Below are 25994 nucleotides of genomic sequence, written 5' to 3'. Positions count from 1 at the left end.
AAATACATCAGTGCAAATAAAAACTATATAGCTCTGTGTAGGCGTTTAATAATTTACTCTCACACCCACATCAACATTAAACTTAATTCCATACCCATTCTGTTTGTCTCTCTAATATTGTTGGGTTCTTTTTGCTCAATTGATTAATAGAATTCGTTAATATTGTTTTTTTGGAAATAGAGCTCCTCTTAAGTGATCTCAGCCTGTCCTAGCCATAAATGATCATGAGAAACAGTAGAAAGTAGAAAGATAATTATTTAACTATTAAATAGTGGAATACTACTATTAAATATGGAATAATTTATTTAACTATTAAACAGTAGAAAGATAATTATTTTCTTAACTGCTGAAACAATGCAATTAAGTGTACACCAGCTGCCAAAAACTAGGAAACTGGGAGCAAGGCATGGAAATAATGTGGAAATAATATGGAAATAATGTGGCTCTCCTTAAGTGTGTGATGATGACCTACTATTTTAAGTGGGTGAAGGGAGCCCACATATGGTTCAGTAGCACCCCAAGCCTCCTGGTTAGGGTACCCTCCCACTTCCAGTACTCGTGGGACCCCTTCAAAGAATGGTTTGGAAAACACCAACCACCTATGGAACAGGACAGAGGACATGCTGTAATAAATGACAGAGCATCACGGTAAAAAACCTACAGCCTGGGATTAAGACACAATCTAATGGGTGCCCAGGACATTTTGACAAGCAACTTAGCTGCATAAATCTACAGTAAAAAAATGGCAAGATTGATCGGCTGTGCCCCAACCTGCCACACATGGATTCAAATGGCTTTCACCATGACAACTCCATTGTTCATGAGGAAGAATTAACACATTTCAGAAAGCTGTCCATTGAGACATTTTCTGAAACATGGCTTAGGGTTATATGCAGGAATCAGCATGGAATAATTTAAACACTTGAAAGCTGATTTGATGAGAAAAACAATATCTGCTGTCTGGTAATGTATACAAAGGTATCTATACTGAACGGCAGTTTCTTCTAGTTTAATTTACTTTCATCACAGTTATCCTTATCTTTACACTCTTATTGATTGTCCAAAAGAGTCTCTTATCATTTAGGCATGTGTTATTATTATTACTCTACTATATTTTTTTATCAGTTTCATAAGAGTGAATTAATGCAAGACAGCTTTTGAGATGAAAAGATGTTGTAAGTTCCACCAAGCACTATGCGTGACGCAGCATTTGAATTTGTGAAAGTGGATTCCCTGCATACTTACAGCCCAGCATTCACAATAAGGGAGTTGGCTTTTATCGGGAACCCAAAAATCCGGGCATCCTCCGAGGTGTCTCGAAATATCACTTTCTTCCCTTCTGCATTCTCCTCTGGGAACAGGCAGATTTCAGGAACACTGTAATCCTGAAATTCCAGAAGGAAACCCTTGTTACATGTAATAACAATTATAATGGAATCTGTAATTGTAATGACGCAGCCTGTGACAAAAACATACAGTCATGCCGTGCATTCTTCTGATAGCCCTTGAGTGCCATTTTATTTATGTTTGGTGTCTGCTGTATGTGTATGGTGTATTCAGTTAAACTTTACATACAGTATGTGTTACTTGACTGAAACAATTTCAGCATTTTGTCTTAACAATTTGCCACATTCAGGATAATAAGACATTTTGGCAAAGTAATTAGTAGTAAGGCCTCTAGAGTCTTAAGAGGAAGGTGATATTTTCAAATCCCACTTAAGTAAGCAATGCTGCAGTTACATTCTTGAGGAAGAAACTTCATTAACATTGCTACACTACAGCAAAGGAAAACAATAATAAATAGAGCTGTTTACTACAAACAGCAGTAAATTTCCTGTCGTATAATTCTACAGGTCATTGCTGTAAGTGAGGATTTATTCTCAACTGACTGATCTGGGTAAATAGGCAAATTTCGTAATAAACAGTGTTACAAAAATATGCACAAATTAAGATGCGTATAACATCTGATTATTTTAATTGACATGGTTTATATTGTAAATTTATAAAGGTCTATTGCATCATTTCCCGGACAAACGCTTGGAGTGAAAGCCTCACCCTGACAGCTCTGCGCAGGGAGCCGATGACAAACTTCCTGCTCAGCTGTGGCTCTCCTTCCTGTCCTTCTGGCAGCCCAAAGGGACAGGTCACCTCAGTGTCGCCCTCATCCAGAGGGATCTTCTCCCCCTTGAAGTTGGGTTTTTCATACAGTACCCACCTGGATGGCAAGGCACACATTAGACACTGAAACTGGTTGTGTTGCAGGGGTTATTTAGTAACCAATTGATACTAAAGTTAAACGTTAGAAAAATCTGATGAATACATTCTGATCTCAGATCAGACCCTTAGTATTGTACAAAGGTGGAAAGAATCATTCTTAAAATTTGGCATCTCTGGTGACATTTATGACATAATATTTACTGTTAATACATGTCACTACAAGACATGCAAAACCCATCTTAACCTTATAATTTATCCGCGAACCATCAAATGTATCATTAACTATGCCATATTAAGGGCTCTTTATTTTCAGTCTTTCAAGCAATCTACTCCTTTTAAACATTAAAATTAGTCTCATCTGATTTCCCAATTCAGTGAAAAGTATTCATTCCCCTCTGAGTTTATGAAAATTGTATTATTATTAATCATAATTTACTTCTGATGGTTGTACACTTGTACAATGCATCTTCATTCTGTTGAAAATATCATTTCAAATTTAGAATTTTGTGATAACTAAATCTTTTGCCACGTCTGCAGTGGCAATCACATAATTGCTGTGTTGCGAAGACCATGTGGAATTTGAGACTATTCTTTAATAGTCTTCTTTCGTCCCATTCCTCCATCCATTCCTTTTTAACAGCATCTTCCAGTTCAGGTTCATGAGGGAGCTGGAGCCTGTCCCAGCAAGCAGTGGGTGCAAGGCAAGGTACATCCTGGATGGGATGCCAGTCCATTGCAGGGCACACACAGACTCAGACACACATACACACCAGTGCCACTTTTCCCAGGAGCCAATCAACCTACCAGTATGATTTTGGACTGTGAGGGAAAAAAACTAGAGCAACCGGACGCAACCCATGCAGAGAGCACCCTAGGATTGGATTTGAACCCAGGCCCCCAGTGCTGCAGGGCACTGCACCACCATACCATCCTCTTCCCATTCATATTGTATGTTATACTTGACTCATGGACATTTTCTCCTGTCTCAGCAACTGAATTCTATTACCCTTTCAAAGTCACCGATGATCTCACAGCTGCATCCCTAACACATTTCCTCCTTTGGCTCAGTTTGGAGGGACAGCATGCCCTAGGCAGTGCTGTAATATATCTTCTACTTCAGCTTTGCATCAAAGGGATATTAAGGGACTTTGAAGTGTTTTCTATCCTTCTTCTGATCTGTGCCTTCCTTCAACTTTATCTTGGTCTTCATGGTTGAATCTAGTTCAAATTCACTCCCTGACTGAGGAACCTTACAGCAGCAGGTATATTAATTTTAAACTAAACTAAACCCCTATTATGGCACACAGAACAAATTCAACTGATTGTATGACTTGTCAAAATAATTTTGGGCAGCTGAAGAAATTTAGGTTTTGCCACTGCAAAGGGAATGAATACTTCATCAACATATTCTATTTTTTTATTTTTCTTTGCAGTTTCTACAGAAAAAATACAAAGTATTAATTTAAAAATATGTGGACACACACATGTATACTGTACAGTATGTATACTGTACATATATAGGCCTCAAAGCAGTTTGGCACTCCTTGATAGGCTGCCTAACGACCAATGACATTGTAGTAAGTCAGTATAATACTTTATAGGTAATGTTTTGTTTACACACAAAAGCCATTCATTTATTATTCATACTGTGCAATATATATATTAAAGCTTTCCATTATTATCTCCAAAACTATTAATAAATGATGGAAAATGAATTTTAAATGAACTCGAACAAAACAGCTGGTGATCCCATCTCAAATATTTTGACACATTCTTTTCCCCTGTTAATCATCTAATCTTTTCTAGTTTCAAAGCTCAGTGCATGGAGCTTACATGAAGTTCTCATTTGGGGAAAAAAGCGTGAGATTTCATTTCTCAAGAGGCTGTGTTCCACCAATATACAGTAAACACATTCTGAACGATGTTATCCAATGTACTTCATCAATGTACCAGGGACAAACTGTCCTTTGCTGACAGGTACAGTAACTGGATTACTTGTTTTAATTCACTCAAAGCCTCTGTAGAGGTGCTTTCTACAGTACTGTGTGTGATCAAGATGAAGGGGTTTTGTCTCTATTTCTTGCCAGTTGCTCTATGTAGGAAAGAGAACAAACTCACCCTCCTCTCAGCACGCGGATGAAGATGGTTTCTGGTAAATCCCATGGGGTGGCGTCAATGACATCACTGTGCACCTCGATCTTCCCCCCACAGAACCCCGGCTGATCATAAATGAATAGCTGCAGCGTCCAAGAAACATCAGAAAAAACACAACATGAGACACCTCTGAGATTTGTGGGACAATCAGCTGCAGAATTTATAAAGTGGACAACATTCTCCTGCACTACTGAGAAGGAAGCATGGAGTAACGGAATACTGCACTAAATTACTTAATTTCACTTAAGCAATCATATTGTGTCTTTCAAATGGGACCAATGCTTACGTTAAGCCCTGTAAAACCCAAAGGGTAGCGATGCTAAAGGGGTTTGACACCTCCAAACCCAAGAGCAAGGCAATTATCACTGAACTTTATCAGTGATACTTTATCCTCTTAACTTTGCATGATGTAGTTAATGCTTCTATGCATAATCATTTTTTAAAACATATTTATGCACTATTCAGTATGAAATGTAATTCTCGGAGTCCCTGATTATTTAAAAAAGAAGAGGTTTGGCCTGATGGTGTACATTGTGTGATCTAAGCAATTCCATATTGGGGAAGCGGCAGGCATAAAAAGAGAAAAAACACATTTTGTTTTTCAAATTAGGTCTCACAGACTTAGGTATTACCTTGCCTGGCCTTGGGTTAAGCTTGCCATGTTCCTTTTCTTTGGTGAGCTGAAAACACAGAGAGAGGCTTTCAATCAGGGCACAGGAGTGTCACAACTCGTTTCCACAGTATGCAGTAGCTGTCACAGAAGAGTTATGCCAGGAATGTGCAGTTTGACCCTGAAAAGAGTCTTTCAAGGACCCAACCTGTGTATACAGTGTCACTGTTGACATAGGTCAACTAGGGTGTAGTCATAAAAAACACCAAGACAATGACTTTGCTGTCTGGTTGCATTTCCTTTATATTATCCCAGGTTCGGCATCTCCAAAGCAAAACTCTGGTGTTTTTAATATAAACAGTTTTGAAAGTCTGCATTATTGTGGTTATTAGGCTTTTCCAAAATAACAATTCTATAAAACAAAAAAAAACTGTTTATATACAATATCATTTACTTCATAAACGAGTGCTAGTTCCCTAATCTATTCACAGACAGACCTGTTAATTTATACAGCCATGTATTTTCTAACCACTTCTTCCAATGCAGGGAGCCTAATCTAGGAAGCAACGGCTGCAAGGCAGGGTAGGCTCTGGATGGGACACCAGTTCACTGCAGACCACACACAAATAAAGACAGACACACACTCACACCAGGGCCAATTCTCCCAGAAGCCAATTCATCTAGCAGTACTGTATGTTTTTGTATTGTGGGTCTTTTAATTTATAGGCCATATAATTTTTTATATTTCATTATTTTTATGTCTTAATGTTTTTGGGAAAATGTGGTAAGTATGCAAATACATAATTTAAAAGGGCCATTACGAGTTTGTGCATAATTTCTAATATTTTGAAAAAAAGATCTTTCTACTATGATATCCAGATAATAATAATTAGTAAGTAAGAGTGTGCTGTAATTCCTTTGAACAGCTATGCTACACAATTTCTGCAATAAAACGATTTAATAGGCATTTATGTTTAAAAAAAAAATAAACACAAGAAGGATCCTGAGAGAGTTAAATTTCAATCTCAAATCTTGATTTCTGTTCAGCAGACAAATAAAATCACCTGAGAACAGAAAGCACCCATTAAACGGAAGTTGAATCTGGTGGATTGGATGAGATTTTGATTTAAACTCCACTGATCTTCATAATCTTTGCATAATAGAAAAGGTCAAATTCCTTAACCTTTTGTGTCAGGGTTTTCTTCTTTAATGCAAAGGTTTTCTTCTTTCAGGCAGCTGCGATAAGCACTAAAGAACAGAATGATTTCCGTGATCTTATGTTAGGCAGACCTTAATAACAAAGAAGCCTGTCACAGCTGAGTAGTTTTTTGTCAGCGATGGCTACAGTATTTAACAGCTTTCAAAGTTATACAACTAATCAGGGTTTATTTAATTTAGCAAGCTGAATGACATTTGGATAAGCAGTTCAGATACACAAATGAATTTGGATTGCCTTGTGAAATGCAACATTACAGTAGTACACATTGATCCCAGACCAGTAGGTGGTACCGTCCCTCTCTTTTTCTCTTTCAAGACAGTCAAACAAGCAGCTGCAATTGTCATCCAGCAATGGTGAGCCATGAAGCTGCATTTTTCACTTCAGATGATCTGTCTTATTTATCGTTTGGTGAATCCAAAGCACAAATCTGCTTAATAAGCATAAAAAAATCTTTACAGTTTTTTAAAAAGAAATTAGCACAACTTAGCAAATTAAACTAAGCAAATGTAAAGGGTCTGTTCAGTAACTGAGACCTGAACTGGTGCAAAAAACAGGATTGGGATTTAACAACCATGAATTTCACAGGATGTGCATTTATTATTTTCTTGCAATCTTTTCTACTCAACACAAGATACTTTTTTACTAGCTCAGTGTAGAGTAGCAAATGCAGGAGAAGTAAGTGGAATAACAGTTCATACAGCACACTGTTTATCACAGTCTGACATCACTCAGCACCCTCCAGTCCCGAACAGACCAATTCCACAGACCCTTGACTGAATTAACCTTTCCTCAAGCCTCCCTGCTTTCAGTAACACAGTACTTGAGTGATGGGCTACATACTGTAATCCACAGAGCGCCTTCATGATTGTAGATCACAGACTATAACCTTTATAATAATGATAATACATGCAAGTTTTCATAACTGACAAGGTTGATATATTTTAATGTAAATCACAACAAATGTTATTATGAATCGTTGTATGGTTATCAGGATCTCGGAACAAGGTCATATCGCTAAACAAAGCAGCATTCAATCAAAACATTACACATTTTCAAACCAGGGGCCATGTGTGCTCTCAGAAATGAGCATATACACATGTACTTAAGTGAAAGAACAAATCTTTGAAAAAAGTATCAGTTTGATTATAATGGCGTGGTGCAATGATTAATTTCCCTTCATATCTGTGTTATCTGGCTGTGGTGGCTACACCCACACATATAATCATAATAGACCATAATAAAGATACAGGCATGTCTTGTCTTTCTAAGCCACAGAGTCTTATCTTCAAGTTCTACATTTGTTCTACTGTGCATACGAGTACATTTTTTGTATGATGGGTATTGTTGAACCCCATTTTCCCATTTTGTTTTCTTGCAGGGGTGCCCAATATTGGTCCTGAAATATCGCAGGGATATTTCAGGTCTCTTTCAATTGCTGAATGTTAGACTTGTCCATCTAAGCCAATGACAAGCAGAACTGAGCATTAAAGAGCTGATATGAAATTGAATTTAGCAGCAATACCAGGACAGGACACCCACGCTTCGAAGATATTCTCTAGTCACTTTTTCACATTTTATTCTGTTACAATATGGAATCATAATGGACTGTATTTACTGTGTTTTGGGGGATAATCAATGCTTTGGAAATTTTCTTATACCCTTCCCTTGATTGGTGCTTTTTATTTGTTTCAAATGACTTCATGATGTAGTTTTTCTTGGGAACTGTACTAATCAACTCTGGGATCTCCAAGACATAGGTGTATTTAACCTGAACGCATGCAGGACACCTTAACTGCACACAGATGGATTACATTCAACGAATGATTTGACTTCTAAAGACAACAGGCTGCACCAGAGCCAACTTAGGTGTGGAGGTTTAGGGGATGAATACAGATGAATACAGATGCAATCAGTTATTTTCTGTTTATTATTTATAATTAATTAATCAGGATCTTCAGAGATTTGTTTTTACTTTGACATTATAGAGTGTTTTGTGTTGATCAATGGCAAAAAAAATCCCAATTAAATAAATTATGATTTCATTTTGTAACAAAAAATGTAAATACTTTCAATACCCACTGTTTTTATCCATATTATATTATCAATAATATTATTACATACAGTAATAAGACAACAATATTATTGACAACATTGTCAAGATCTTATTGTAAAACTGTACAACCATGTTTTATATCGAGTGGTAAACTGTAAGACTGAAATATTAGTTTAACAGGCTGTAGTATAAGTGATCAACTGTGCTTGAGAGACTGATGAAGTGAAACACTCAGTAGCTGTGATGTTCAGTCAGAAGCAGCTTAGGTCTTGTTTTATATTTGCCATAGTGTTTTTAACTAGAAAACTGAATTGACCAAAGAGGTTTAAAGACATGTCACTCAAATAAAATGAGAAACTTACAGTACATTAAAACATGGGACTCTAATTATCAGAAAGCATTGTAGTGGGATTAAGACACGCTGGAAGCACACAGCACAAGGCATGTCACGCCCAGTACACCTAGTACACCAGCTCTGCCTTCCTCCTGTTCCTAGTTCCCTGTGATTATTGTCTTTCTGGTGTGTCTTGTTGTGTAGCCTATTTATTTCCTGCTTCTGCTCTGCTACTGGCTCAGCATTGACGTTCGGATATCCTGAAACCCGCCTAGCACCAAGTCACCCCACGTCCGATACCTGAGGGCATAGGTTTCTATACGGCATTTCCTGAACAGCTGAGCCCGGGCTAACTCCTGTCTCGCCGCTACGCATAGGGTCTCTTATGCTCTTATGCTGCCATTCTACGGTTCATCCCTTCCAACATCCGTGACAGGGCAGGGCTGAAAACCAACAATTGCTTTCTTGGAAGAGTTTCAGTGAATGGGACAATTTAGAACAGCTAATCAAACCTAGTCAGGAAGTCTTTGTGAGAAAGTCGGAAAAAATCCCATGAGAACATGTGGAGAACATTCAAAAGCCACAATACAGACACTCTAGGCCAAAATCGATCCCTAGAGGCCACAGCCCTAATTGCCTGCCAATATTGCCAATGCAATTTTCTATCAGACGCTTAGAGTGAGCACGCTAGAAGGATCTCATTAATCACAACTGATTGGTCCATGAGGGTACATAACTAAAGGAAAATACACATTTCCCTAATAGGAAACTTGGAAAAACAGACTTTCTAAACCATTGCATATATATTGCACAACCCAACAACAGAAACAATACAAAATCATACCCTTGATTTTACCCTTGTTGAAACTAGGCTGTCAAAGCATTGAAAAGAATGGATTAACCAGTTCTACAGCTGACACATATGTCAACATCCTGCCTGTCACCTAAAAAGGCAATCCTCTGGGCTTCTGTCTGGCTGGCTGCTAGGAGATATTGTATTGTAAGAGGTGCTACCCATTTGGCTATCACCCCACATTCTGCAGATTTGTTTTACCTTATAAATCTTTATTGATCATAAATGCCCCATCTTGGTGTTTTAATATTATGCTACTATAAAATGAGAAGTTGTGGATGTAATTTCAAGCTAAATTAAGGGAATTTCTTACACATTGGGAGATTTATGATCTTACTGCACTTTCCTCAGGGTTCATAATTGAACCAGACAAACCTTAATATTTTTCATAAAAGTATTTATGATCGTTATCATAGATGAAGTAACATTAACGGCTTAAAAAGTTTAAAAACCCCTTGCTGTAAAAACCTGTTTAGCTTGCTGATGTATGTCTGGTATACTAAGAGTTGATTGACATGATTCACACTGAAACACATTCAGCAGAGCATGCAGAGCTTTTTCATATGTTGTTTTTCATCACTTTTTCAATAATCTTAGATTACATTTCACATTAACTTTGTACCTCTCATGCCATGCAGCAGAATCTCACCAGTAGCCATCTTGATACACATTGCTATGGTTATTAGCTGGGTGCTCTTGAATAACTGTACTGATAAAGGAATAGTCCTTTGTCTAGCTTTTCTATTCTACTTGATTCTCAGATCACATCAAGCAATTATTTTTTGGATTTTTTTATGCTCCTAGAACACATGCAGCTGCCTGCCTTTGGGGTTTCTGAAGGTAATTTAGAAGAAGATGCTATACGATACTACCTTGAAGAAGCGTCAGGATTCTGCATGGGCTTGTGCCCATAATTATCACCTCTCTGCAATATTTTTCAGTACAGCTGGTGATTATTCCATTTCACTAAGTTATTTGAAAATTATTTGAGTTTTACAGTATATTTACTGGATGAAGCATTTCAGCGACTACAAGTAAAGAACATAAATAAAGGAAAGCATGCAATGCAAAGAAAAATAAATAAAACCAACTCAGAGCTCAGTAGCTCAGAGGTACTTAATGCACAGTTCTGTGGCTAGATTGAAAAGTTCTGTGTTTTTAGTGCATACACCCTAGACTTTCTGAAATCTATACAGTGAAGATTATGATTAAGGTTTTGCTATGAACAGTCCCACCCAAGGCAGGGACTTTCATGGTGAAGGTATAGTATGGGGGTTAGTATTAAGGTGGGCTGGATTTTCCAACTTAAATATACCTTAAATTCCACTATGAGCAAACACGTGAGACTTCAGTATAGTATATTCAGAACTCTTCTCTCCACTAAATTCAATGACAAATTGAAAAGGATAAAATTTTGAAATCTGAATTTGGCTCTGAAGGGCAAATTGTACTTCCTTTCTCATGAGCGATTAATGTGGTTTGACTGTTCGTGCTGTTCAGTGGAGTAGACAGATCAGATCAAACAGAATTATGCCTTTAAGCCTAAAGTTTTCTTTTCTCCAACGGACTATTGTGAACTCGCCAAATGAGCAAGAAAGCTGGATGTTCTGTTACAGAAAAAGCTGGTCAGAATGCAACAAGCGAAAGAGTTTAAAGGAACTATGCAGAGAGAAACAAGAAATAAAATCTACTGAACACGAGAAACAAAGTCTTCCTACAATCCAGAGAACTGTCTTTTATCAGTATCGGAAACAGTGTCTTAACTACCATTCAGGGCTGTGTTATTGTGAGTAAGGATGTGTAAATATAATTCTGTGTTTATCTAAGGATTGGACTGTATGTAGAACTTGATGTTGCTGTCAACAATTGCAAAGCCTAACATTCTTGGTTGTGTAATATGGATGCAAGAAGATTTAAAATCAGTGGATTACAATTAGATTGTGGCTCTTCTAAAATTGAGACATTTAAAGTAGCTAATCTACAGTACCTGCACACCGTAGAGTGCCATTCGTTTTAATAAAGTATTATTTGTTAACTCTGTCAGCACAGTTGAAGTTAAGCAGTTGTAGATCACTTTCATTAAGAATGTATGTATAGGACATACGTAATTTACATGTACCAAAGAAAGAATAAGAATGTAGTTTATGACACCACAAATATATAGAGGCTTACAAACAATAAAAAGTATTTTTTCTCATCTGCTGCCTTTTTCCAGCATATACAGGTTTTTACAAAGCATCATCTAACTTCTTTATTTCAGCACACGATCTGCACAAAACAATTTAAAAGCTTACATAAATATAATTTATGCCAGGAAAAAGGCCTCAAAGCTGGAATTTAATGCACAGCACGCAGACAGATCAAATAGATTCTGATATACTGTACACATGACGAACATGGATGGAATAATTGAACAGATGTATTTTATTTCTGCAAGCAAGAAAGGGTATGTGATAAGGCATGCTGGATAAATGCTTAAAGATAAATATGTAAAAAACTGAGCAGAAGAAATAAAACTGTGTGATAAATCTTTCCAACATTCAAAATCTTTTAAGTTTTGGTACAATCAGCAACATGTACAGTAGCGTGGGTACTCACATAAGCATCTGGGAAAGCTCTGTACTTGGGGATGATGTTCCTTTCCGTCTCAGGAGCTGTAACAAAGGAGGAGCTCCTTTGGATGTCATTAAAGACTGGTTTGTGAAGGTCTAAGGTGTTAGAAGGCAGGTTGACGTTTGATGGAATATTTGTCATAGTCTGTTTCATTAAATCCAGAGGGCTGGGAGGAAGGCTGATCCTGGCAGGCATGTCAACGAAGGTGGGCTTCTGAAGGTCCAGACTATTGGAACTGAGGCTGGTTTTGGACTGGAGAGCATCAGGAGTTGGGGTCTTTTGCTCCAGTGGTGTAGGTGGGAGGCTGATCCTGGTTGTCTCTGGCACACCACTGACCGAGCTTGGTGGGGATAACAGATAGGAGAAACGGTTGAAGGTGCTGGACTTTTGGGTATCCGCCTGAGCCGGGTCCTTGTCTGCAGAACCAGAGAGATCTGGCAAGGAAGACTGTCGGAAAAGACTACTAGAAAGAGGCCCATTGACCTTGCCATTTTCACTTGTCTTCTCTGTTAAGCGGTAATTAGAGAACAGCAGGCTGCTGTCCAGCCTGGAGTAGGGCCTGTCTTCTGAGGAGCTCAAAGCCTTCTCAGGTGTCTGTGAAGGAGCGCTCTCAGGAGAGGCAGTCCCCAGAGACCCTTTCCTGAAAACAATGCTGCTGTCAGCAGATGCTCTCATTGGCAGAGTGAAAGGTGTCCTGGCCTTTTCTTCTGAGTCTTGTTCCTTCTGTCTTCTCATCATTTCCAAGGGTGACAATAATTCCTTTCCCATGTTCAAGCGCAATCCCAGGTCTTTAGGAAGAACTGGTTTGGTTGGTCCTTGTCCTGGCACCACGGAGTCAACAGAATCCATAGACTTCGAGCACTCGAAGGGGGCTTGTGCATCATGGGTAGGTAGGTCCTCTTCAATAGGAGGTAAGGAGTAGAAGCTTGGGAGAGACATTGGCCGGGGAGGCCTTGGGCCCCTGTGTGGTCTCAGGACCAAAGGTGAATCCATGTTCCTCAAAGTGTCCACAAAACTGTCCATTTCATGTGGAGAGTCTAGGTCTTCTGGAGGTGGAGAGGGTAGGAACTCTACTCGCTTGGCTGTGAAGACACCACTGAAAGAGTCAACATCAGAGCCGTCCTCTGCATGTATCTGGGAATACCACTGGTAATATAAGTCTTCACCAGGCTCCTCCCAGCTCTGCTCAGGTCTGCTATCAGAGAAAAAACTGTGTTGACCTTTGGAATCACTGTTGGCTGCTGGAGCTGTCATGTGACTACTAGGCATTTGTTCTCCCTCATGCCGAGTAAAGTAGCTTTCCCTGTTAAATGCTGAGGGAGCAGAGCGTCTGGTATCCAGGTTTTCTTCACTGAAAGGCTTTAAAAAGTCTTCCATTTCATTTTTATAGTCTGTGTCTCTAAACATTGTTGCCTCAGGTTTATTTTCATGTGCATCTGCATACTCTCTGGGAGATGAAGTGATATTCTCCAAATGACCCCTTTCAGGGTTCTCAGCTGTGTTCTGTAATGCAGGGAAATTGCTGTAGCTGTCTACTTCAGACAGGTAGTGGAACTCATGAATAGGGCGTTTGGTCCCACCATTCTGTACCACGATGTTGGAGCCTGCTGGGGAATTGCTGCTCTTGATGAGTGACATCTTGTGGAACCACGTCTTGCTGTCATCCTTGCTGTCCTCCTGGATAGCAGGCTTTACGGTCAGTGTGGTGTTTAGTATGCCGAATCCAGAGTTAGCCACGGTGCCATTTATAGCTGTACTGTGAGATCCATTCTTAGCCATCTCGTCCAGTCCCAGAGAGTGGGGATTCCCAAGATGAAAATCCTCATTTACCAGGCGTGGAACACTGAAAATACTGTAATAAAGCAAATATATAGTAGAAATTTTAATTTGAGTAGCTCTTGAACAACAATACCCCATTTGATGTCTAAGATTTAAATACAATTGACAGTATGCACATTTTAAACTGCATCCTGAAACAAATGGTAAATAAAATATAGAGATATGAAAAAAAAGCTTGGTATTTCAATTGTGTCACCAGGTCACTGCTGTTTACTTGGATAGTGACCCATAGATATTCTTCCTCAGGATTCAAATATAGATGCATTAACAGCCAAATACTGTATATACTGACTACATTACAACCACCCTTTTTACAAAGAACTCACACTTAGGCTAGGCCTATGCGGGAATGTGCCTGCTAATAATGAACTAACAGTACTCCAGCCTTCTTTGACGGGAACACACATGCCTCTCCAAGAGCTGTGAACTGTTATCTCGTTTGCAGTATCCATGATACATGATATTCTTCAACTTCTAAGCACCTTTACAACAATGAGTTGCAATCTAACTGCTTACCCTGTGAAGAACACCTGCCCTTGTTTGAACACGGCAATGAATTTAAAAGGACCAAAACCAAAGGAGAATATGCGAAACTACTGAGGAGGTGTGGCAGAGACAGACAACAAACAGGACAGTGAAGCACATATTAGGAGTTATGAATGTGCCCTCTAATAGAACATACATTGCTTTTAAAATTGCTTCTATTACTGTTCTTTGGGAAATATGTTCAGTTCTAACCAGGAATATTGTTACCATTCCTTTGTAGAAATAATAGTCTTTGATGATTCTTTTAAAATTATTTTTCATTCTTGACTACTATACTATTAAAAAAGTTAATTGTAGGAGGAAAATACCCTTTGAACCTAATGCAGAAAGGACAAAAAGACAAAGTACTGTGATTCTTTGGCCTTTGTCATGAGATGTCTGTAACATTGCCTTTTATTGTTTTTCTCACGCTTCAAAGATTTTATTTTTATTTATAATATATTGTTTGAGGTTTGACTTTTAATTTCTCCACTACAGCACAATCTTGCCTGCCTGGAATGGCAGTGCTACTCCACCTCAATCCCAGGCTCTGCAGACATGCCAATAAGAACTGCAAGAGCTTGAACACGCAGCACTGATTACCAAATCAGATGGTAGGATTAATCACAGCTAATGTAAGCACCTTTTAATCTTCTTCCTTCTGCCAAAACAAATGTGTGAGACAGGAACTAAGCACTCAAAGAGAAGGCGTGGTCTGAGGTTACAGACCGACCCATCTGGTATGTCTTCTGTTGGCTGTGCAAAATGTGCATATCCAGGTATGAAATGCAAAGCTGGAGTATAAGCTAAGCGATCCTCCATCAGATGTCTGGGGATTCCTGTGGACCCTAGCAGAAACGTTTAGGGGACCTGCAGAAACCTAGAGACACCCTGCCCTCCCACAGCTAGCAATTCACTCACACTGTTGCGGTGGGTCGGTCGTTGTGCATTTGATAAGTTTTAATCAATTGACAGCTGCACAGTCCATAGGAGTCTTTGGGCACATAATTCATGCATTTTCCACACTGATCACAACCCCCCTCTAACAACAGTCTTCCCTTCACATATTACATGACACTAACAAACATTAACACTTCCATTTAGTATAATTTTTTAAACATAACACATGAATAAATGTAAAATTGTTTTTATCTGTGAATTGAACCCCTTACTTGGAAGTGAATCCGGAATGAATCCTCCTTTATTTATGTGCATTCTTATGGAAAATCACGTCTTAAATTGTGCATTTTGCTACAGTACATAAATCCTAGTTGCTGAAGCGATTCCTCTAGGACATAGCTCTTTAGGACCATGGTTTACAGACATCTGGGCCACATGCCTTGAATTAAGCCCAGTGCTGTGGTTGTTCAGGCACTCAAGAGATTGTAGTGTTATCACTGAGGATACACTTCAACAGACATGATAGTTCTAGTGCTTGCACATGGGGCTTGCAATACAAAAACATTATACTGTTTGTCTTCCTGATGCTTTCTTAACATAAATTCAACATTTATTAATAGTTTTGCACCAACACCCCCTCCATGTTCTACATATTTTATAATGTTATTGTGTTGGCACAAATTTCCAGTTCTGGGACAATACTGGCTGGTCTATTAAAGAACAAATACGAGGATACTCCTTGTGCAATACAATCTGACCAACGATAATTCACACTGAAAATCAAGAAATCACAGCACATTGAAAATAATCTCTATGTATTAAAAACTCATCACAATGGCTTTTGATTTATTTGGCATTTCATCAACCAAATTATAACTTAAATGCCAATAAAAATTAGTATATATATTTTTGCAAACTCAGCTTTGTCTATGACTAGCTGCAACAGAAGTAATTACAGGTGTTTCCTATTTCAGCATGCTGAAAACCAAACCTCTAGTAAATCAATCTGCAAAAGCCAACAGCTGATTCCAGTATAATCATGTTAGGGTCTGCTGTTCATGAAAGCACCATCACCTATGTACTTAAACACTTGAAAGGAGTTCCTTCTTGTGGTCAGATAATGGTGACGTGGTATTATCATTTTTGTGGTAATTGCTGTAGAAATTATCCATGGGAGTATTTGGTGAACTCTAGTGCAGGCCTGTAACATTTTAATCATCTCTGATAAATAAGTGTTTGAAACAAGGCTAAATCTTAAGGTTGGAATTGCCATCCATTCAGTTACATGATTCATTTTATTGTTAATTTGCCATTTAAAAAGGCAAAATAATTCATTTTGAAATGAAATCTGTGTTTTTGTCCTACAGAACATATTAGATTAAAAAAGCTTAAAATCTTGAATACAAAGTATGCTGCCCTAAACATTTTAAACACTTTAGTAACTTACTACATCCTACAGTATATAGAAACTATAAATGTACTGATAAAGTACTTTTTAAAGTAGTTTTAAAACAATGTAATGGCTAGTAATGTCTTAATGTATTTAGGTCTGTACTTTGTATTAATGTACTGTACTGTAGTTACTGAAGTTCTTACCACTGTCTATTTTATAGCCACTATGATATAAAGTGGTGTTGGTCAATCTTGGTATATTCCTTAAATTGCACCTCATAATCCTTAAAATCCTTAAAGTATTCTTCAGCATCTCAGAATACTGTATTTAGCAATTAAGGATCAATATAGTAATTAATTCGTTGGAGGTTTCTGCAGAAACTTGACCTCACCTGGGTTCATTCCTGACTTGGTCTCAGCACATTTTAAACAGACACCTGCTGTACAGTATTTGACATTTCAGACATTACTAAAAGATGTAATTAAATGTATCCAAAATAGCTATTGTGGAAAGTATGGAGGAATTGTATTGTATGTTCTAATGAATATGCAATGGGCATTTCTAAAACACTTATTCACGTTAATAACAGAGGTGACTTTAAAACTTCCTGGGTTTAGAACTGCCTGGAACTTCATAGTACAATGGAGGATACACCTCATGAGTGTCTTATTGACCATTTAGTGGAATTTGACATCACTATTTAAATCTCAGTTCAAACCTTTGCTGAACTGTGCTGTGACATCTTGCATCTCTACTGCAAAGTTCTGTAATAACATGGAATTTAAAATAACAAAACTGACTTCCCGTTTTATAAGATATAGATAGAAATGTATAATTTCCATAATTTAATTATATAAGAAATAGAAATAGATCATTTATGGGTTTTTTTCCAGAACTCACAGGTTTACTAGAAAGGTACGGTAGTTGTAAACACGAACACAAGAGCTATAAAATAGGGCATTCACTTGTGCTTTCTGGATTACATGCTTTACTGCAGCATTTGGTGATTATTTTATTTGTGGAAATGCTGCACCGGCAGATACAGTGACATCGCCTCTGACTTCCTTGCCTTCTTGCACTTTTTTTTTCCATGCTGGTACCTATCATTTAGTCGAGCCTGAAATCTTATTGTTCAGAGAAGCATTTCACAATGTCAGCAAACCACGTTCTGACCAGAGAACATCCCCAACAGAAATACTGGCAGAGGTTCTAGAATGTTTTCCTACCTGCGTGACTTCTCTGAATTTGCATTGAATGTGTACGATTCTCAGACTAAAGGTTGTAATTTTCCACTCAGATAAGGCATGACTAATCCACATTTCTGGGTTCGTCAGTTCTAAAGCATTGTTCTACTTATTGCTGTTAAAGCTGTCAGAAGACGTTGACAACTCTGGATAGATGTACGGTAGTAACTTGGCAGAGGGTGCTTAAGACAAACCTCGAGGAGGGCAAAATTAATTTAAAAAAACTCACCATTAGTTTTCCAGATTATTGTTTCAAAGAAAACTGAAGACAAAGACGAAAAACCCCACAGAATCTAGTCCTCTGCAGCCTTTGCAAAATTTGCTGCCCACTTTCAACCACAGACCTTCAAAATCTCTCCAATACTTCTCCAATCTTCTACCGCGCTTTTTAAACGGAATTAAACGGAAGTCCCCTAGAAAACCTTTTATTCTTACATAAATCTATGTTTATATTTTCAACAGCAAGGAATACATTCATTGGAGAAAAAGAAGATGAAAAGAGTAAGAGAGAGTAAAAATGGGAAAATATGGTTCAGTCTTGGCCTTTAATTAACACCATGGAGTTTTTTAAAGTGTTTTCTAGAAAAACTACCACCATGGGCAGGATATTACAAGCTTGTCACTTGGAGCAATTTTGTGTGGGCAGACTTGAGAAATGCAATGTACTAACCTTCTTTCTCTCTCAAATGTACAGTATCTGCAGCTTGTAAAACCTGAAGTCGATGAATGACTAAGCAGTTGGTGCCTTACTTGTTTATCAGCAATGTATGTCATAATCTTATTTGTCACTCCCCCATGAACTTCTTTGTGTTTTGATGGACCTGCCATTCCTAGTGGATGTCATTGCAAGTTAAAGCAGTTTCCCTAGTTCAGTCTTGGCCTTTGAGATGTGGGTCTAGTTCCTTTTGGGAGTTTAGTTTTGCCTCACGGGGTGTGTCAGCAATGCCGACCTGGTGAGAAAAGTGCCAACAGCTTGTCTTTCAGAGTGAGATAGCTGTGTCTCTCTATCAGCAATCTATTACAAACAATTGTAAGTTTCTGTGCGTAACTCATCTGGGATTCATCATGTGCACTTATACATAAGGAAAGATCTGACTGTTCTACAACCAGATGAAACAAAGCTGGTTTACACAGATTATACAAGCTTACAAACTTTTAAATGCTTTTTTACTCCTCTGGCTTTGAACACATTTTTGTGCACTGTTAGCATTTTGTCAGTTAACTGAGGTATACACACTGCTATGTGAAACGAAAGGTTTTCTTCGAATTTCCCTGCCAAGGTACCTTTTGTTGTGAAGGGCAAAAATGAATCCCCCTTTACTATGTACATTTTTCCAGGGTGTCATGATAACTAATTTCACATAAACATCTCATTTATGCTCCTTCATACTCCCTCTTTAAATCAACTGACTTATTTTCATTTAAACCAACTGACTTGCTGCAAATTCGCACATTAGTTCAGGTTCTCAAAACTGTTAAAAGCCACGTAAGAGGGAGGAGAGTGATTGAACACTTTATTTTCATTTGCCATTTTTGTCTCAAAGATTTAAATGAGATTAAATGCCAGAAAACATACTGTATTGCATTTTCTGTCTTCCTTTATAAATGGATTGTAAATTGGATAACCAATGATTTCAACACATTTATTTCTGTTTTAGTTTGGTTCATTGCTATCTGCTGGTATCTGAGAACTATTTACTTTCACTGTGTGTACATCCAATAATGATAATGCTATTTTAATAACTAACAATATAATCCAACATATTAATTATGGTTATCATCCTGCCCCATTACAACCCTAATATTAGGACAGTTCAGATTCTCATTTTTTCACAATTTAACACGTATTTCTTTTTCAAAGTTAGAAATTACCCTACCTCTTGTAATCCAAGAGAAGTCAGTTGATTATTAGGCAATGCTGATCTATTTTGTGACCCATTGTTAACAATGATATTAATTAACATAATCTTTTAAACAACTGAAAGCATGCGACATGTTTCAAGATATCTAGAATACATACTTTACAAAGACAAAATAAGATTTCTACAAATAATGCATAGCTATGTATGGTCTACAGTTTAATTTTTTTTTCAAATTTACCTGGAAAATATTTTATTATTTTATTATTATAAAATAATAAGGCTGGTTATAAACCATGCCCAGCTGTCTTTGTATTACCAGACAAAGTCACAGCTTTACTTGAATGTTTATGTCTCTTCGAGTCAAAGTAAATTTTAACATTCCTTACTGTGACTGGCAAATGCAAATGCTGTTCAGTCACCAGAGACTGAGCTTATATAGTATATACTCACCAGAAATGATTAAACGAATGACATAACCAGATCTCATACTGCTGGCCCAATTCATCATAATCCTTGCCTTAAGAATAGCTAGACCTGTGTGTCCTGTAAACAAAGCATGATGTCCCTGATGGCATCTCAAGGTAATTGTTGTTTTAAATTTAAACAGTGCTGTGTTGGAAAAGAGAACCTAGATGAAACAGCATTAATGCACTCAACAGCTGGACGCAGACCTGACAAACTGCTACAAACATTGGCATTACAGTACTTGTGGAAAAACTCATTATTTTGAAAATGCCTGTTGCGAAATCAATATTATAACCCCTCCTTTCCAGCACAGGAAGGATGCAAACTACATGCCTGCATGCTCTGAAACAAGCAATGACATATTCTGCTGCTTTTCTTTTGAACCACGTGCCCAGGGTGTACATACAGTTGAAGAGTTCAGTGCCAGATTGGAAGCTTGACATATCTCCCACTTTTAATGCTGCAAGCCTGCAGGCACATGGCTAACCACAAGGCTGCCTTTTGCAGAGCAAGACCTCTCAGACTCCAAACCTACCCACCCTTGACTGTCATGCATCTGTCCTTGCAGTGTCGAGATCATGGTCACCTAATGACAGGACTAATTTGAAGGCAACAATTCTGTGGATTTATATAACATCCACTTGTGATGTGAGTGGAGTTCTTCACTAGTTGATCCTCTTGCTAGACTCCAGCAAGTCTGTTCTTGTCACTGACATCTGTTCAGTCTATGGACAGCAGGATGTACAGTATATAGAATATATATGTAGGAATGCACTGGGTCTTAGAAGCAATTAAATACAGTACAAATTATATATAGAACATTCTAAGAAGTGAGAAAATGTATTAAAATGTTCTGGATTTTCTGGGTCCTGGATATTCTAGTCAGCAAAGAAGATGGGTTTGCAAATTTCACAAACAACGGGAGGCCACTTGGCTGATCTAGCTCAGTTGCTAGTGGCTGGTTGATCCAAGGATACCATTCTGCTATTTAGTGGAATCCAGGGTATCAGTTTCAACAACATGAATGGGGAGCTTGTTCCACTTTCCAACAACCCGGTAATAATTGCTCACCTTATTTTTTAATCCTCCTAATTGTTTCCGAAGGCTGGAAGTGGAACACATATGTTAAAAAAAAACTCTTTCTTTCAGTGAGAAATGCACACTGTTATTATGTTATTACCCTTATTACCTTCTTCTTTTCCTGAACTGAAACCCTGACAGACTCACTGTTCTTGCAATACTGAAACACTGAAATTAGTGATGTGGAAATGCAGGAAAAAGTGAAAATTAAAAATCATTTTGTCTTTCTTTAGCATTTCCTGGCTATATTTTTTCTATAATAATGCTGACAACAGAGCAAATGTTAAATTGAAATTAATATGAACTTTAGAATGAGAAATTAGCTGCTTTTGTCTATGTTTGGACTTTAGACTCATTAAATATATTTTGAAACAATTATGAATAGTTAATTTCATATGTCAGAAAGCTGTATCGCTAACAGCCTCCTTACAAAACAAATACACACATGAGTAAAGAGCAATGACATCACTATCAGGTCAAAGGCTGGTGTTGGCTGGGACCAAAACAATATTATTTACAAAGATATGGCATAAGAGTTTAAATTAAAAACAGTATTTGAAAACTGAATGATTTCTAAAATCTGGACTGATGTTCCAATTCTTAGAAGAGTAAATAGATACATAACATGGTAGAAATACTGTAATAAAACTAAGGAAAAGCAAAGAGAATGCATCACATATGCACAGGAACCACTGGAAAGCTATAATCACAATGCAAATTTATAAGGCTGAACTTTGATACAAGTAACCTTATGACAATTTGGTGTTGATTTTTTTTAAGCATGCATATTAATCATCACTGTAGTACAAATTTAAAGCATTTTACACAGGATCAAAAGAAAATTAAATCACTTTGATTGTGTTAATTGAAGATGTGTTTTAAGAAATCACAACTAAAACAGCTTCCATTCATAAAGATCACACTGAAATAAACAACATTCATTCACATCTAATGTAAATAAATTATGGTTTCCCATTTCAACAGTTTGACTTGCAATAAAATTCCAATTAGTTAACATGAACCAATTTACCTTCAAAACTCTTTATACGCTATGCTGTAGGTGCCAAGTTATTTCATTGGATTTCCTGCATTTTGCAATGCATTTTTATGCAACACAAAAGTCCCAAAGGTTTACAAGGCTTAAAACTTTTCCAGTAATAAAAACTGATTTAACAAGGCTTATTGAATCGGAACAATGAAACCCTGTCTAGTCTCCTTGACAGAAAAGCAAGTTTGAAGCAGAAAAAAATATTCTTTGTTATAATATACAGGTTGCAGAGCTTCAGAAACTTTAGAAAAGGCATTCTACACTTTGTGTATTCTCTTTAACTAAACCAACCTTTTCCCTTTTAAGATGTACACAGCAGTATAGAACAAGCAAAGGTACAAAAATAATGGAACAGTGTATGAAATATGAAATGCACTGTGAAAACCTTTAAAATATGCTGATAAGAGTATTTGAAGCTGAAATCTTTGAGCAATTTTAAGTAAATTACTCTTATTTTCATATAGAAACATATGTACAGTAGCTTCCCTTTTTCTGTTTTATAATCATACTCACAAAGACGGGCATTGTACCACACATCTTCTGCTTGGAGCATTTTTCTAATCGTACCTGATAAGCCCAACATATCTTGTTTTTGGTTCATATCCTCTGTACTACCAGATAATGCATACTCACGTAAGCACAAAAACCATACAAGCACAGAATTCACTATTATATTCTACATTAAATTTATGGTGAGCTTATTTTTAGAACTTGCTACTCACTTTTCAGCTGTTCTCTCTCCAGGGCAAACGACAGGAGCTGATCTGTCATTCAGGTGGAAGTTACTGGAGGTGTCTCGCTGTGAGCACACTTCCCTGTGTGATACTTCCTGGCCCTGTTCCTGAGAGGGAGGGGCAGCTAGCTGCTCTGGGTGCTTCAGGTTTTCTGTGTTGTTTGCCACGGTCTCCTCCCTGTCCTCTGCTCTACACCCTCCTGTGGGCGGAGATGCCAAGGATTCCTCTCTTTTAGAAACCTGCTGAACAGGTTCCTTCAGAAATTCTTCACTCCCTTCATAGCTCCAGGCCCTCCTCTGTATTGATTCGTGGTCCACTGCCTCACAGATGGGCAGGCGTTGTTCTGCCTGCTTAATCTTGGCTTGACCTGGTCTAGTCTCAAAACTGGCTTCTTTTTCTTCAAAATTCCTAGGTGCTGGTCCTGATTGGCCTAAATCCTTCAGGTCCTCCCTGCTGCTTTCAAACTGCCTAAGCACCCAGTTTTCTTTGTTTGCAAGGAGCACAGAAGATTGGACTGTGCAATTAGTGTCTTTCTCCTCTTGAGCTATTATTTCTGTTTCATCTTGAAAGATCTCACATAGCTTTCCCCTTATCTCAACTTTGTTATGGTCAGCTGAATCAGTGTCACTGATTTTTGTGCCCTCTATGTCAGGATGGGTATTTTGTAAGGATTTTTTGTCAGGGGTATCTTTGTTTCTCTCCCTTATTAAGCTTTGATCTCCTCGAAATTCATGTTCTGTTTGATTTCTTTGATTCAGATCTTGATCGGGCTTGGTAACGGGTATTTCCTCTTGCTCAGTTGGGGATACATCTGATGACAACTCATCTGAATAAAGCTGGTCTTTATAGATGTTTGAGAAAGAACTATTACCCCAAAACTTCTGTTGACAGCTTTCATTAGTTTCTGATTTGTTTTCTTCTGAAGTGCCTAGTCCATCATCTAAACCATGCAGAACCATATTTTCACCTAGGCTATGGTTTTCCACTGTTTCAGTAGGCAAGACAGTGCTGCCAGGTGTGAAGACACTCTTTCTGCTACTGCCCCTAGTTGATTCTTCCACCTGGGCTAATGTGTTTCCAACTTGAGATCCGGACCAACTCTCATGATTCTTCTTCGATACCAAAGGTTCTTGTGATGGGGAGAAGTCCACAGCTAGGCTGGCCTTGTTAGGAGGCTGCTCTGCTGATCCACTAATTCTTTCTCTCTCAGCTGTTTCATATCCCTTAGAATTTTCACCCTGCTGCCATAATTCGTCTGTGTCTTCTGCTGCAATTAAACTGTAATCATCAGGTCTGTCTTCAGCCATCTGATGAACATTCCTCGTCTCTTCTTCAGTGGAATCATTCTTGGTATTTACTGAATCAGCCTCTAAAGACAAAGCCCTGTATAAAGCTGATTTAACTGGGCTAGAACCGCCAACTGAAGAATTTAATTTTAATCTCTCCGGACTGCTCCTCAGGGGACCTGCAGCAGACGTCGCTTTATCATTACTTGTTTGACCAGAATATCTCCTCTGGATCTTTTTCTGAAGCTGCTTTTGCTCTTTGCTCACTGGTCTTTCTAAGTTGGAAGCTGAAATATTCTCTGCTGACTTGGGCAAGCACTCTGGAGGTCTCCCAGGATCAGCGGTCTGCCCTGCCACTTCCCCCTCCTTGACATCTTCTTCCTGATGATCCACAGCCTGAAGCTGGTTGAGGTCAGGGGAGATAGAAGCTTCTACCTCCGGGTTAGGCAAAGTTTCAGGGGATTTCAACGACTGAAAACGAACATGCCTGGACTGGGAAGCATCCACCGTCTCCTCCTGCATCTCAGATGTGGAGTCATGGATCTCAGCAGACTCTCCATTGCCCAAATCTTCTGTTGTACCTGTAACACTTTTCTCAAAAGTTTCTTCAAAATCCAGGTTGATGGAACTTTTTGTGATGTCCTTCTTTTTCTTCCTCCATCCAAAAGTAAAGGTTCCAAATTTCTTTGACTTGCTGCTCTTATGCAGTTCAGATTCTGAGTAACTTAGGCTTCCCTTCTGTGAAAACAGGTAAAAAACAGAGAGTTCAGGGTTACTTTCAGTTGTGAGAAGATAAGATCAATTTATTGGCCATATACAATTTCTTGTACTAGGAATTTGCCTTTTTCACATACCCCAACTTGCTCTCCCTGAGACACACAGACAGGGAGAGAAGCTTGGGGTCAGAGCGCAGGGTCAGCCATTTATATGGCACCCCTGGAGCAGTTGGGGTTAAGGGCCTTGCTCAGGGGCCCAACGGAGTAGGATTCCTGTCACGGACGTCCAAAGGGACTAACCGTGGGGAGCAGGAGAGCAGAAAAAGACCCATATGCGTAGCGGCGAGACGGGAAAAAGGCCCGGGCTCATAGTGCAAAGAGTTCAGGAATGCCGTATAGAAACCTATGCCCTCAGGGAGCGGACGTGGGGCGCCCTGGTGCTAGGCGGGTCTCAGGACATCCGAACATCAATGCTGAGCGAGGACAGAGTGCAAGACCCGGAAATATATAGCCCAAGGGAAAGAGAGGGACAGGAAGGACAGCAGACCAGAAACTAGGGACAGGACAGAGAAGGAGCGCCCTCTGGCTGCAGAGGGCGTGACAATTCCTCTGCCGGCCACGGGATACGAACCGGCAACCTTCCAGCCACAGGCACAGATCCTTAGCCACAGAGCCGAGAAGATCCGAAAAATGTAGATGAAGAGGTATAGTGTGGGAGAACTCTCAAAAGAATACATGCTCTTAAAAGTTTATTTAAAAAAACATCAATAAAACTTTATTCTGCATTGCAGCGATGTCAACAAAATATTACTGGAATATCAATAAACATTGCTGGGGATTTAAACATTT

General features: G+C 38.5%; 1 protein-coding gene across 1 annotated transcript in view; it reads right to left on the bottom strand.

The window, feature by feature from the left end:
• crybg2 (crystallin beta-gamma domain containing 2) overlaps positions 1-25994 on the bottom strand; it is a 61240-nt gene that overhangs the window by 15613 nt on the left and 19633 nt on the right. Inside the window, exons 3-9 of the mRNA XM_088603041.1 lie at positions 23132-25167; positions 12039-13905; positions 5004-5051; positions 4336-4454; positions 2056-2215; positions 1246-1385; positions 473-599 (exon numbers count right to left, since the gene is read on the bottom strand). Coding sequence (XP_088459167.1) covers positions 473-599; positions 1246-1385; positions 2056-2215; positions 4336-4454; positions 5004-5051; positions 12039-13905; positions 23132-25167 — 4497 coding nt within the window. The remainder of the gene's footprint in view (positions 1-472; positions 600-1245; positions 1386-2055; positions 2216-4335; positions 4455-5003; positions 5052-12038; positions 13906-23131; positions 25168-25994) is intronic.

Source organism: Lepisosteus platostomus, chromosome 13, assembly GCF_059453375.1.
Source record: "Lepisosteus platostomus isolate fLepPlt1 chromosome 13, fLepPlt1.hap1, whole genome shotgun sequence".
NCBI classification, from domain to species: Eukaryota; Metazoa; Chordata; class Actinopteri; order Semionotiformes; family Lepisosteidae; genus Lepisosteus; species Lepisosteus platostomus.
This window is presented reverse-complemented; position numbering and strand designations above follow the sequence as displayed.